General features: G+C 43.9%; 2 protein-coding genes across 8 annotated transcripts in view; one reads left to right on the forward strand and one right to left on the reverse strand.

Moving 5' to 3' along the window:
• Positions 1 to 2,360: 2,360 nt before the first annotated feature.
• RNF228 (ring finger protein 228) lies at positions 2,361 to 6,156 on the reverse strand. The gene has a single exon (XM_035305887.3). It carries the CDS (start codon positions 6,046 to 6,048, stop codon positions 4,999 to 5,001), a length of 1,050 nt encoding a protein of 349 aa, XP_035161778.1. The 5' UTR covers positions 6,049 to 6,156; the 3' UTR covers positions 2,361 to 4,998.
• The window catches only part of LOC144576716 (uncharacterized), a 29,693-nt gene continuing 18,502 nt past the window's right edge, over positions 4,321 to 15,511 (forward strand). For 3 of the 7 annotated variants that reach the window (XR_013519118.1, XM_078328681.1, XM_078328682.1), the window contains exon 1: positions 4,321 to 4,716. Coding sequence is in view for 2 of the 7 variants with exons in the window: in XM_078328681.1 (XP_078184807.1) it covers positions 4,378 to 4,716 (339 nt within the window). In the remaining 5 variants the exon portion in view is untranslated. Of the gene's footprint in view, positions 4,717 to 6,893; positions 6,982 to 7,343; positions 7,677 to 15,511 lie in introns of those variants that run through there. The other 4 variants (XR_013519121.1, XR_013519119.1, XR_013519120.1 and 1 more) reach the window with 3 other exon arrangements.

The raw sequence follows: 15,511 nt of genomic DNA on the forward strand, positions 1-15,511 counted from the left end.
TATTTTCTCCACTCTCTTCCCACTTCAATATCCCCCACTCAACCCCATGGAGATGTGGTATTTCTAAACCAAAGATAATCCAATTTTACATGCAAAGACAACTTTTTTAAAAAAGAAGAAAAAGGAAGTGTGCACATTCTTCCTCAGCTCCTAGGAATATTCTTGGAAATTAAACATTGAACATTCTTACTTCTCCAAGTGTATTTTATAATCAGAAGTTATTGTGAATTCATCACAGAAACGAATTTGCTTTTCTTTGGCATATTTTAGTCTGCATAAGAGTACGGAAGGCTTAGAATCAAACCTGAATGAAGGAAAACAATGTTGATGTATATTACAAAGCTTATCTTACGTGGAAAATCAAAAGAGATATCTAGCAGAGGATAAACGCAATCTGTTACACTTTCTTCATTTACATAACTTCAAACTAAGATCTGGCTGCAGTCATTTCTAACACTCATTTCAAAAACAGTTGCTACAGTAAATATTAGCTACTCCTCAAACAAACTTGCACTGTAACAAATACAATTTTAAAAAACATGATTTCGAAGGAAGAAGTGTAACGCATAGTGAGCAAGCATGCAGTTCATTGTCCATAATGTGAATTTCATCATCTTTGTAAAATAGCAGAAATGTGAAATACAAATATTAGCTAACAGAAATTCAATGATTAAAGAGGGTGTGAGTTGAATCACAGAATAACTGAGGGATTGCTTAGTTATCAAGATTATAAAATTATCAGCTGTATGAAGTGATTTATTCAAATGGCAAAGACTGAATACTTAATAAAACAGGGGGTAACAAATAGTAAGAAAGTTAATAGATCTTGTTCTCATGTTGGAAATTCCACTGCAATGTGCTTTATTCCCAGTTACACAGGTGCTGCTAGCCTTGGAGGCGACAATGTAGACAGGTTCACAAAGATACCTTAAAATGTCACACAGTGCAGAACTGATTAAAAATAGAGGCCAAATATCCTTTAGTCTCTCTAGTGGTTCCTGTCATTGAATATAAACAGTGAGAGTTCCACTGTTACAGTGCTAATTTTTCTCAAAATATTATGGCAAGGTGCTTGCCATAATATTTTTTCACCTTTCAAAAATTCTTATGAAGTAAAGAAGGAAACTGTTTACCTCAGCTTCCCAGGTTAGTGTGAGTCTCGGAAGCCAAGTCGCCTAACATTCATTCCAGAGTGTCCCTTCAGCAGACCCAACAGAACATTTATCAGTCACTTACTATGTGCCCAGAACTGGTTAAGGCTTTGTGGATCAAATGGATGACCAGATAGACAAAGTTCCTGTTCATGTCTTTACATTCTGGTTGCAGGGATTGCAGAAAAAATGCAACTGATAAGTAAGACTACTGCAAATAGCCTAACACTTATTAAATAAAGTAAAGCTTATTAAGAAGGTAAAAACTGGGATAGATATCCACTGAGATTAGAGTGGTCAGGGCAGACCTCTCTGGGAGGTAATATTAGACCCTTGGAGACCTAAATGAAAGCAAGGTCCATATAGGGCTTTAGTTTCCAAAGAATTTTCGTGTATTTACCCTCTTATGTGTACAAATCTCCACATCAATTCCATGAGGTAGGTGGGGATGATACTCCCCACCACTAATTTTATAGATGTGGAGCCTGAGACTCAAAAGAGATAAATGACTTTTAATGGCCTTTGTGACTAAAGAGAGAACCAATATTCAGGCTTACACCTCCTGGTTGCAGATATTGACCCCAAACCCGATGTGCTTTCTAGACGTGCATGTTCTTCACTACATCCTATTGTATTCAGAGGCTGAATGTTTAGTTCATCACCTGCATCATAAGTTTCTTTCATCGATAACTCTAACCTGTAGTCCCAGAACCTAGGCAGAACAAGGCATGGGGACCAGGAGTTTCCGACCAAGTACGAAGACCAGGCCAGGCTGGGTTTTTTGTAGTGACTCTACTGGTAGTTCTCGCTTGTAAGGTGAAGAGTTGTCCAGAATTGAATCAAGCTTTTCCAAGATGATGAAAGTAACCATGGGAAGGGAGAAAAACACTTCATTTTCACCAGGAGTCCTCTAGACAACTCACTTGTTATTTCAACAATTACTTCTTAAATTCCTACTTTGTCTAAGGTGCTGGTGTGCAGGTCCTTCCACGTGAATAGAAATTATTAAATCAAATCTGCTGAATGAAGAGAGGTGAGAGAGACACCTGAATGCCAGATAACCATGAGAAACCACACAGATATTTTCCATGACAACATCCTGCAACTCAATTCCCGGTAACAAAATCAGAAATTAGCAATAAAGCATGGTAAGCCACAGAAAATATCTCACCATGTTTAGATACTGAGCCACTAAGTGTGTCTCTCTGATTTAAAAGTATTCTGAGTCAAATTTTAATTAGATGAAATTTACACATGCAATCCATAAGAGAAACAAAATGTGGCTTTTGTTGTCATTGAGGTGATTCAAGAATGTATTTCCCAGTTATGAGGAATCTTTTAGGTTACATTATTGGTGTATTTTTCTGGAACACAAATAAACTCTAAGAAGAAAGCTGGTGCCCAAAGTAACTTTAAACAGACTTCCAGGTTGCCAGTATAACACACATAAAAAACTCATGTGTGTGTACACATGTGCACATGGTTACATCCACAAAGCCAAGTTGTTACTAGTATGCATATATTTTATAGGTAATACATCTTTATACATATACCTAATACATACATATATACGTGTGTAGCTATACTTCTGCAACTTAACAGTTCTTAGTGGAAACAGAATTTTAGCAATGGGGGTAAATGAAGAATGAATAAAAGGTAAAAATGGATATAGAAGTAAAACACAAGACATGGGAGTATAAATAAATTAAAACTAATCTCTGAAAAGCGGTTTTTAGCAATAGAAACCTAAAAACATTTTGTAGAAAGCAGAACAAAATCTAATAACAGAGTTCAATTTTAGTAGGTGTTGTGGTAGTAAATATGTAAGTTACTTCTCTTTTGGAATACAACAGATCTCACTGGGCTATTAAATCCTAGAAATAATCCCACAAAACACCCATTTTAGCAAGGTGCATTTCCACGTGTGAGTTATTTCTCGCTCAGCCACATTTAAAAATGTGAAATTTGGATTTAGATGGGGACATATATTTAGGGAAGAGAAGTGCCACACAAGTAATGGAGCACTTTTACCATGAAATTAATGTCATAGATTTTTCTATAAATACCTCTTTTTATTATTAAGACAATGTAGACATAAAACACTTCATACTGTAGTTTCTATATGGCAGCCAACCCACTTATCAATGGCCAATAAATTACTTCACCCCTATGATAGATACAAATGCTCAATTCAAGTTCAATTAATAGAATAGTGCCAGGATATCATGCAGACAGCTTGCATAAATACTCGAGGAATAATAGCATACCTTCAGTAGCTTCTGTGATTTTTAAGCATGAAAACTTTTTCTTATTCCAAATTTCGAAAGATGGAATAAAGAATGTTTCCATATAAAATACATTTGGAACAGTTTTCCTTCTTTAAAAAAAAGGCATCTAACCCACTTGCAACATACACTGGTAATTCATCTTTGTAGTTACAAAATGAGATATATATGTATTCTTTTTCAATTCATGTGACTGTATGTGAACATTTCAGTAATTCCAATATCAAACAGCTAAATTCAAAATCATATTATACTTTCTGATATGTGTATATGATATATATGTTTGTAATCAAAGGCAGAAAGACCTTCAGTTAGTTGATTTCATCTTTGGGCACTATTTTATATTTTATCAGATAATTAAAAGTCATTAGTTATTTCACAGTATAAAATATTGAATAAATTACCAACAGGCCTTTATTTTCTGCTCCTAATTTCGAAATGTATTTGGACTCGAGGTATGGAACTAATGTCACTGCTTATCAAACAACTTTTCTGGAAATCTTAATGCACAAAAGTTTCCAGATTTATATATTCAAAAGTAAATTATATCTTAAATGAAATTGAGAAAAAATGGAGAGGGAAAGGAGAAAATCTAGTTTATATTCGGCGTGAATAGCTTTCAATATCTTCCAGGTGGGGGCAACAGTAAGTCACTTTTGAGAGAAGGGAGAACAGGCTCTTTAAGCTCCCTGAGTCCAGTTACAGAAGATTAAATGACTTCCTGGCAGTAACACTGTGAATAAAACAACCACAAGCTTCCAGGAGATGAGACTTCTGGGCTCTGCTCCAGACAACACCCGGTCGTGGGCAAGGAGGGCTCACCGCCCTGGGCGCGCCACCGCCTCTGCTGTGCGGAGTCGGCCCCGAGCGCGCACGCGCGCCGTGCACCTGCCCCCAACGCGCCCAGCTGAGGCCCGTTGGTTCTTCCATCAACTCGCGTTATGCCCGCACTGTGCCGGCGGGGAGTGTCAGTCACTCTCATCTCTCAGGATGTCTCCCTTTCCAGGACCGCTAGGAAGCGGGGTACCCTTTCCCTCTCGTGTTTACATCCCTTTCATTCTTCCTCCCGGCAATTCAAGTCCATTCACAGCCGCCACAGATCCACTTGCGCGCGCGCAGCTGCACCTTTAAAGAAACTCTCAAGTCCTGGCAGCCAGAAAACCCGCTTTCGGGCGGGGCGGCGGGGCTCCTCCTCCCCTTGCATCCTCTTCGCAGATCTTTGTGCTCTGGGGAGGGATGGCCGCACACTGGCGAGGACGAAGGTGGAGCATAACGCAGAGGTCAGTTTTGCACAGTCAGGGCAAAAGGGACCCCCCCCAATAGCATCCCCACCTGGTCAGTTTCCCGTCTCTGGTATCCCTCGAAGGACGAGGGGTAACAGAAGCCCGAGGGACAGAAAACCGAGGCCCCGCAGTGGCGGAGTTGGAAGGAGATGTTGAGTCCGGGAGAGCCCGGGGGGCCACAGGGAGAGGGCGCAGAAGCTCGAGCGCAACGAGCCAGAGGCCCCCTCTTCGGTAGCGCGGGGCTGGAGGTGCAGGCGCCAGGTCGGCGGCGCGGCCCCGCTACGTGTCGCTCCTCGGCGCGCCGCCCGCCGCCGCCCGTGCCCGCGGGCCGCCGCCGCTGCCACCGCCGCCGCCGCTACCCCCCGCCGAGCCCGCGGCCGCACCCTCGGGCCGATACTTGAGCCAGCAGATAACCCAGGTGACAACGACCGAGAAGAGCGCCAGGATACTGGCCACCGACAGGCAGATGGGCCCCACGGGCGAGGGTGAGGGCGACCCGGTGGCCGGTGCCTCGCCAGGGGGCGCCCCGCCTCCGGGGGATCCCCCGCCGCCGTAGTGGTTGACGAAGATGAGGCCGGTGAAGAGCAGCACCACCATGGAGAGGAAGGAGAAGACCACGCACACGCAGCCAGCGGTGAGCGCCGCGCGCTTGCAGTTCTGGCAGCTGTCGTAGGCACCCGGGGCGCGCAGGCCCGGGCGGGCGCGAGACCCGGGGGCCTCGTCCTCGGCTTGCGGCGGCGGCTGCGGAGCGGCGGGAGAGGCGGGCGGTGGCGGGGCCGGGGTGGGCGGCGGGGTGGCGGCGGGCGCGGGCAGGCGTGCGGGCAGCGGCGGGAGGCGGTCCTGGGGCAGCGGGTCTTGTGCTGCGCGCAGAGCCAGCGGGAAGGCCTCGGCGAGCTTGGTGTTGTTGGGCAGGCCGTGCACGCGGCTGTCGGGCAGCGGCGTGCGGTGGCGGCACACAGGGCATGCGATGGCGCCGGGCGGGCCGAGCCAGGGCGGCGGGCGCGGTGGGCGCTCAGGCGCGGCAGTGGCGGCGGCGGTGGCGGCGGCGGCTGCGCGGAGCTGCAGCTGGCTCAGGCACTCCTGGCAGAAGGTGTGCAGGCACGCCAGCAGCTTGGGCGCACGCCGGTCCGCGTCGAAGTAGTTGTAGCAGATTTTGCACTCGTAGTCCTCAAGCGGAGGGAGACCAGGGACCGTCTCCGCCGCGTCCCGGGCTCCTGCGTCCCCGCAGTCGGGGGCTCCCTCCACAGCGACCCCAGTTCCCTCCCGGCTCCTGGGGCTGCCGCTCGGGCTCTGCTGGCTGCCGCCGCTGTCGCTCGCCGGCGCTGCCATGGCATGATCAGCCCCTCATTGGGGGCAAGGTGAGGTGCCTTCCTCCCCCTGCGCCGCCGCCGGGGCTGCGGGCGGGGAGGAGGCGCTTCTGCCTCCCCCACTCTGACTGCTGTCGCCTGGCGGGGGAGGCACCGCTGGCTGGGCCAGGCGGGGGCGCAGCGGCGACCGCCTCTCCCTCCTGCCTCCCCGCCCCCGGCGCGTGCACCGCGGTCCTTCCCCGTCCCTGGGCGCCTCAGCAGTCCCCCTCAGCACCCTCAACGCAGCTTTCCCGGCAGCTTTGGATAACGGCTTTAGTTGGACTTGGAATTGGGAGTTGAGGGCGGCCCGGTGGCGCGAGGGAAGGAGATTTGGGGTGCGGCTGCATTATAAAGATGTTTCTTTTCACCCCAGCAACTCCCCACCCCCCACGCAAGGTGGTGGCAGGAAACCGGGTCCTGAATTTTCCTTCTTTCTCTTCCTCGACACCACCTCCCCACCGGTGTGGTTCTGTTTATCCTCCCTGGTCTGGGGCTGGGTCTCTTGCGAAGTCTCCTTGTCACCCACCCACCCCCAAGCCAGAGCTCACCAGTGATGTAATGCGGGACCCGTGCAGGGAGGGGAAGTGGCAGCCTCAACGGCCTGGCAGCGGCGGTTCCATCTCTTCTTGAAAATTGTGATCTCATCTCTCCATCCGAGGGACAAAAAACAGCCATCGCCAAGCCCTTCACGCTTTGTGCTTTTGTTAGCGGAGCCCCGGAATCCCTGCAGTGTGCATCTCAGGGTGCAAACGGAGCGGCAGCCTTTTCCTTGTATCATTTAGAGCAAATTTTTGAGCTAAACAGTATTTCTCGCTCTTTCTCTCTCAGAAATATTGCTGAAATTTAAAGGAGAACGAAGACACAAACTCATAGCTGGGTCTTGCTGTTTTCCTGATGCTGACCACAGCAAATCGAGGTAGCTATTTCGTTGGTGCACAGGCGTTCACAGAGGCAGACCGGGGCGGCGGGGCGGGGAAGTTGTCAAGCAGATTCACAGACTTTCAAAGTGCTGCTCAAATTGAGTTCCTGGGCTCCCTCACTGGCTTGGTCCACTCAAACTTTTAACATACACATGCAGAGAGCTGAAACTCCAGGGGCAGCATGGGACAGTTCTTCTTGATTTAATCAAAACAAATAGATCAGCTGGACCGGGTAGCAAGAAACAGCTTGCTTAAGAAGCACTGAGTAGGTGACAGGAGTAGGGGGCTTGAGGGTGAGCCGTCTGAGGGGTGGTGTTCAGATATTCCTAATCAGAAAGTCTGCGCCCGGATTTCTCAGGTTGGGCCTCACCCTATGAGCAGGGAACCTACCTTCCCCCTCAACACAAGAAAAGATGGCTGTGGAATGTTCTGGATTCCCACAAGTTGGGAATGTTCCTACGTTTTCTTCATATTCTCTGCAGAAGACAGCAAGATGCCCCCAAGGAATGTCTGTGAAAAGGATGAATGGATTGGAAGCAAGCTGAAGAAAAAGAAGGAAGGAAAGACACCGGTAAATCACCAATGTAAAGACAAGAGGTGGAGAAGAGGACTTACACATATTGTTTCTATGACATTTGAAAATAATTGTTTTACTCTATGCTAATGGTGAATATAATGTCTTCTTCAGTTTGAGGGGCTTTAAGTGAAGTTCAGTAAAACCCACTACTTTCCATTTCCTAGTTTTAAATTTTGCAATTATTACTTGGGGTGATGATATTATTCTTTCAATTTTGTTAAGCATTTCACTTTGTGATGGGGTAGTGATCAGACAGGGTGGGTTGAGGGGACATCAGGAGAAGGCCTTAGTCTGGTCTTGGAACATTACAAAGTGTCACAAACCTGACTGTAGGAAGTGGCTTTCTGTCCTCTCTCCCTCAGTTGTATGACTGTGAAAAGCCTAAAAATGAGCGTTTATGCACAGTGTTAAACTGGGTTCTTGTGCTTTAGGCGCTGAGTAGCTGTGGGCTGAGAAGAGACCTAATGCTGATGTAGGACATTTTGAAAACAGAATATCTGGGAGAAGAGAAGCATCGGAACAGGAGGGCTAGTGTGACCTCCACGCCGAGTGACTAAAAAAAGTTCTGAAGGTCTCTATGTTTGCATATAGTGTGCATATGGGCAAAACATTTAAAATTTTGAAGTTTCACTTTATTATGCATCCTCACTATTCAATGACGGATTTGAGGGACAGAGTGTAGGATGACACTGGGGTTTCTCTAGCTCAGCATAATTGACATTTGGAGCTGGAAGTCTTTGAGGCCAGGCTGTTCTGGGCATTGTTTACTGTTTAGCAGCATCTCTGGCCTCTACCCACTTGATGTCAGCAACATCCCTCCCCATTGTGACAACCAGAAATGTCCTAAGTTGAGGACCATGGAGCTACAACAAAGTCACAGATTTGGTTAAAGTGAAAACAAAACCAGTAATCGCCTACAACTCCTAACTAGTGTAAGAGCATTCTCCAAGAATTTAGCGGCTACAGGCATTTCTTCTATAGCTCATGGTCATTTAGATACCACTGAACTCTCTTTGAGAGATCCAGTACAGTTTTTGTCAATAACACATCCTGCTGTTGGAGTCATAAACAGTTGCCAGAATTTAGTTAACAGTGCTAGAATTTGCACTGTGTTTGCATAGGTTTTTCAGAGGAACCTGAATCTTCAATTATTTTATAACCCGGGGCCAATCATTCATTTTTAGGACTCATAAAAATGTCATGTGGGGCTTCCATAGGTACAGGGCATGACATTGCTAAAGAGGGTGAGTTTGTGTGATTCAGGCCATAGGCATCCTCCTTAATAGACTGTAAGGCCAGTGCTAGTGTCACGCAGGTTTAAGTAGTAAAACTTGGAAATTCATGTAGAAATTAGAGTTCCACTTTGGAGAAAGATGTGTTGAAAGAGATAAGAAACAAGGAACTCAGTATAGGTTGGGCATCCATAATTTGAAAATCTAAGATCCCAAACTTTCTGAGCACCAACATGATGCCACAAGTGAAAAATAGCACACCTGACCTCATGTGATGAATACATAAAATAATATTTTATAATATTAAAAATATTATATAGGCTGGGCACGGTGGCACATGTCCATAATCCCAGCACTGAGAGGCTGAGGCCAGTGGATCACTTGAGGTCAGGAGTTCGAGACCAGCCTGGCCAACATGGTGAAGCCCTGTCTCTACAAAAAAATACAAAAATTAGCCAGGTGTGGTGATGGGCACCTATAATCCCAGCTACTTGGGAGGCTGAGTCAAGAGAATCACTTGAACCTGGGAGGTAGAAGTTGCAGTGAGCCAAGATTGCACCATTGCACTCCAGCCTGGACGACAGAGACTCTCTCTCCCCTCACATATATATATATATATAAAATATATTTATATATATAATATATACATGTTATATATAATATATATACACAGAGTGAGACTGTATTATATGTATAATATATACATATATTATATATATTATACATACACAGAGTGAGACTGTCTCAAAAAATGTGTATATAATATATATATTATAAAATTACTGGGTTATATATGTAAGGTGTATATGAAACATAATGAATGTCATGTTTAGGGTCCCATTCCTCAAATGTCTCATTATGTATATGCAAATATTCCAAAATCTGACATCTGAAACACTTTTGGTCCCAAGCATTTCAGATAAGGGATATTCATCCTGTATTCATGTCAGTATTTGAACTGACTGCGCAAGAATCTTGTTCATTCTTGAACGTGTTAGACATCCACTATTTGGTGAATTGTTTTATTTTTGAAGATTTGCATATAAATGGGAGACAGCCATGCTGTCAGGCAATCTCTTATGTAGATTCCCTCTACTGGCCACCTAAAGGGAGAGAATGCTTTAGTTTTGGAGTTCCTGTCTCACAAAGGATTTAGTGGTGAAAAAGCATTCACATAGAATGTGAGTTGACAGTCCTGAGTCCATATCCTAGCTCTGCTGCTCATCCTTTGTGTAGTATTAGATGTGCTACTTAGCTTTTCTGTGCCTCAGTTTCCCAAAGTGTAAAATGAGGATAAGGGTGGTTACTGTACAAACCCATTGTGAAGATTGAATATGCTGTATACATAACATACAAAGACTCCCGGGCTGCTGTTAACATTCAATATTATCTATGACAGGGATTTCTATACCTGATCTCAGTAATTATTACAAAACCCTGTGAGAGAGGCTCAGAAAGTTTATGTAATCAGCCCAAGGTGACACAGCCAACAGGAGCAAAGTAGTTCTCATGCAACTCTTCTGTTATTTCAGAGCTAGAGATACAGGTAGTATCTCAGTCAAGAAGACCAAGCAGAGGCCTGACCTACGAATTTAATCACACATTATTGATCTGCTAGTTGCAATAAATAAAGCCCTGCATAAAACATCAGGACAAAGTTAAATCTCACTGGAGGCATTGGAGGAATATATATATGGGCAGCTCATGCCACTCAGAAGCAGGTAGTAGATGATTCAATCAAAGCCTTGGCATTTTAAAATAGAAACTGGGTCAATTCAGTCAACATTTCTTGAGGTCCTATTCCAGAAGCCATTGGTGCTGGTGATAATATACCTGGCCTCCTGGACCCAATAATTTAATAAATGAGCCAAGAGGAGCCTGAGGAGGCAGGTTGATTATGTGTGATGTAGTAATATCCTGGAGGGAATCCTAGAACAGAAAAAGTAAGAGCATTAGGGAAAAGCTAAGGAAATCTGATTAAAGCATGGACTTCAGTAAATAGTAGTGAATCAACAATCAGATTGTCATTATTTATGAAAATGGGTAAAACTAGAGGATGGGGATACAGATGCTCATTATACTACTCTCTTCCATGATATTTAAAAATGTTCATGACAGTCATCAATCTTAGAGACACACTCAAAATTGGTGTCATTTGTATAAATATAGCACAAATATTTCTTACATTTTTGAAGACCTAACTAAGCAATTAGTTTTGAGGGATTGGAGAAAACGATCTGGAACCTAGCTCTTTTGTTCATTTTTTTTCCCCTTCAGTCTTTTTTTTTTTTTTTTTTTGTCCTCTGCCTTCTTTAAGAAATCCACGGCGGGGTGCAGTGTCTCACACCTGTAATCCCAGCGCTTTGGGGGGTAGAGGTGGGAGGATCACTTGAGGACAGGAGTTCAAGACTAGCCTGGGCAACATAGGGAGATTGTCACAAAAAACTAAAATATTAGCCAGATGTGATGTTGCATGCCTATAGTCCTAGCTACTCAGGAGGCTGAGGCACAAGGATTCCTTGAGCCCTAGAGTTGGAGGCTGCAGTGAGCTATGATCACACCACTGCACTCTAGCCTGGACAGCTGAGCAAGACACCATTTAAAAATAAAAAAGAAAAGAAATTCAGGAAGGCCAAGGGTAGTGGTTCACCTTTAACTTCAGCACTTTGGGAGGCAGAAGTGGGAGAATCACTTGAGGCCAGGAGTTCAAGACCAGCCTGGGAAATCCAGCCAGCCCCTAGCTCTACAAAATATACAAATAGGCAAAAAGTAGCCAAGTGTAGTGGTGTACACATCTGGTCCTAACTACAAAGAGAGGCTGGGGTGGGAGGATTCCTTGAGCACAGGAGTTCAATGCTACAGTGAGCCACAGTTGCACCATTGCACCTAGCCTGAGTGACAAAGCAAGATTCCATCTCAAAACAAAAACAAAACAAAAAGAAATCAAGGAAGTACTGAAGAGGGCGGGGACCCCAGGTGTCACCTTTTTGGAACAGAAAGGAAAATCAAGGCTGAGCTCACTGCCCAGCACAAGTCCTAGGAGTCCTTCTCTTCCTCTCTCCATTCTCCACAGGCACTGCTCAGGCCTCAGAGCACTGTCCTTGTCATTCCAGACATTAGTGATATCCTTGCTCCAAAACCCAGACTGCATGGACCACAGCAGATGAACAAGAAATATGGGAGCTTATCAATGCTATATAATAAATATAATAATTGGAAAATGGCAGGATGGAAAATAGAGCTTCTTCCATAGTGGATTTGGTAAGAATGACTAAATCCACTGTGGAAGAAATACCTGTTTCTAATCTATACATGGTCTTTAAAGCATTTGGCTTTTCAGATCTTTTCAGAGTTTTAAAAGACGCAGGTCTGGAAGGCTGGGCCCTCTCCTCATCTGGGAAAATGGTTGCTCCACTTTAATCTCTGGAAGCCATTCATGAGCTTAGGCCTTCTGTGCCAACCAGCTACAGGCTCAATTCTAGAATAGCTTTTTCCTCTTGACATTTGCTACACTTTGTATGGCAAAGGCAAGATCAAATGGAAATGCATGCAGTGTACTCTGTTTCTGAAAGATCATTCTGCAGCCTGTGACTCCTTTTTTTTTTTTTTTTTTTTTTTTATTTTTTGAGCTGGAGCCTTGGAGTCTTGGTCTGTTGCCCAGACTGGAGTGCAATGGCACGATCTCGGCTCAGTGCAACCTCTACCTCCATGGTTCAACCAATTTTCCTGCCTCAGCCTCCCAAATAGCTGGGACTATGGGTGCCCACCACCACACCCAGCTAATTTTTGTATTTTTAATAGAGACGAGGTTTCTGACCATATTGGCCAGGCTGATCTGGAACTTCTGACCTTGTGATTCACCCAGCTCGGCCTCCCAAAGTGCTGGGATTATAGGCGTGAGCCATCATGCCTGGCCACCTGTGACTCTTTCAATCAAGTCTGCATTGTTTTCAGAAAATTTTTTCCCTCTTATAATTCTATCCTTTTATCTGATGCTATTAATATAAAAACACTTAGGTCAAAAATGTCTGTTGAAATTGAAAAAGCTCTTTCTCTTTGTGCAATGAATATTCTCTCTGAGAAATAAAAGTAAAATACAGCATTTTTAATATAAAGAAATATACCTTCTTGGATGCCACAAATAGGAGTAAATGAAGCTAAATTGTATTGCATTTCTTACCTTTATTTGTCCTGGCAGTTCTATCAAAGCAGTGAATCTCAAAACCTAAAACGTTGCCCTCGTGCTGGGAAATATCAAAGGCACTCAAGTTCCCAACCTGACACCAGAAAACATCTTGACCTTGAGGGAGAATAAAAGTCAAAGATGGTGTTAAGACTAATCAAGTCTTTGACTGAAAGAAGAGGTACTGTAAGTTCCTATGGACTGGAGGAGGTAAGGAGATGGCCCAGCTTCTGAGACTCTAGTCTCTAATACTTCGCAAAGATCTAAGTAGTAAAAGATATCACAGACTCTATGGCCAACCAGTTCTTAGTGTGTTCGATCACCAGTTGCAATGTTTGAAAGGAAAGGAAACATCAAATGGAAATATTTCAGACCTGGTGTCAATTTCTCACTATTTAATGCCCTTTATACACATATGCAGTCTATTTACAATCTCTCAAGCATCCTGGCTCCAAAGATTTATTAAAAGAACTACATTTGATTAGAACAAAAGTGAACAAAGATCCACAGAAAGAGAAGTACATTTGAACAACATGGGTTTGAAGTGGGTGGGTCCATCTATACACGGATTTTCTTCTTCCTCTGTCATCCCAGAGACAGGAAGACCAATCTCTCTCCCTCCTCCTTCTCAGTCTACTCAACATGACAAAGACAAGGATGAAGACCTTTATGATGATTTACTTCTACTTAATGAATAGTAAATATATTTTCTCTTTTATATGATTTTCTTAATATTCTTTTCTCTAGCTTGCTTTATTGTAAGAATACAGTATATTAAACATATACAAACTATGTGTGAATCAAATAATTTGTATTACTTGATTTGTATTTGTATTATATAAGGCTGCTAGTCAACCGTAGGCTATTAGTAGTTAAGTTTTTAGGAAGTCAAGGGTTATATGCAGATTTTTGAACAAGGGCTGGTTCCCCTAACCTCCTAATTGTTCAAGAGTTAACTGTAGGCGGGGCGCAGTGGTTCACACCAGTAATCCCAACACTTTGGGATGCCAAGGTGGGTGGATCACTTGAGGTCAGGAGTTTGATATCAGCCTGGCCAACATGTCAAAACTTCATCTCTACTAAAAATACAAAACTTAGCCGGGCATGGTGGTGGGCACCTATAACTCCAGCTATTTGGGAGGCTGAGGGAGGAGAATTGCTTGAACCTGGGAGGCGGAGGTTGCTGTGAGCCAATATTGTGCCACTGCACTCCGGCCTGGGTGTTGAAGTAAGGCTCTGTCTCAAAAAAAGAAAAAGTCAACTTTTCTAGAAAGTCTAGTTGTAAACGGCCTTCATTCATGTTTGAGTAGCTCCCAGACAGTCACTGTTTTTTGTTTTTTGTTTCTTTTTGAGATGGAGTTTCGCTCTTGTTACCCAGGCTGGAGTGCAATGGCGTGATCTCGGCTCACTGCAACCTCCGCCTCCTGGGTTCAAGCAATTCTCCTGCCTTAGCCTCCCAAGTAGCTGGGATTACAGGCATGCGCCACCATGCCCAGCTAATTTTTGTATTTTTAGTAGAGACGGGGTTTCACCATGTTGACCAGGATGGTCTTGATCTCTTGACCTCGTGATCCACCCGCCTCGGCCTCCCAAAGTGCTGGGATTACAGGCATGAGCCACCACGCCCGGCCCAGTCACTGTTTTATATGCTTTTGTGTATATGTATGTATGTGTGTAAAACCCATAACATAAAATTGACCATCAAAAACACTTTTAAGTGTACAGTCCAGTAGTGCTAAGTATATTCACATTGCTATGAAACAGCTATCCATAACTTTTTATCTTGCAAATCAGAACCTCTATACCCACTAAAGAGCAAATTCCTTTTCCCTACTCCCCCTAGTCCCTGGTAACCACCATTTTACTTTCTATTTCTATTAGATTGATGCAAAAGTAATTGCAGTTCTTGCCATTAAAAGTAAACTTCACCATTTGGGTACCTCATATAAGTGGAACCATATGCTTTTTGTCTTCTTGTTACTGGCTTATTTTACTTAGCATAATGTCCTCAAGGCTTATTCATGTTGTAGCATGTGTTAAAATTTCCTCTTCTTTTATGGCAGAATCATATTCCATTGCATGTGTATATCACATTTTGTTTATCCATTCAACCATCAGTGTACACTTTGAGTTGCTTCCACCTTTTGGCTGCTGTGAATAAGGCCACTCTGAACATGGGAATGCTGATATCTCTCTGACATACTAATTTCAGTTCCTTTGGACATATAGGCAGGAGTGAGATTGCTGGATTCATAGGGCAATTCTATTTTGAATTTTTTTAGAAACGTTCATACTGTTTTCCATGGTCATTGCATCATTTTACAATTCCACCAATACTATGTAACTATTCCAGTTTCTCCACATCCTTGCCAACAGTTATTATTATTATTATTTGTTGTTGTTGTTGTTTTTGATAGTAGCCATCCTAATGGGTCTGAAGTGAAATCTCATTGTGGTTTTGTCTGATGATTTAGTGATATTGAGCATCTTTTCATATGCCTCTTAGACATTTGTATACCATATTTGGAGAAATG

The sequence above is a fragment of the Callithrix jacchus genome, chromosome 6 (genome assembly GCF_049354715.1).
Source record: "Callithrix jacchus isolate 240 chromosome 6, calJac240_pri, whole genome shotgun sequence".
Lineage (NCBI taxonomy): Eukaryota > Metazoa > Chordata > Mammalia > Primates > Cebidae > Callithrix > Callithrix jacchus.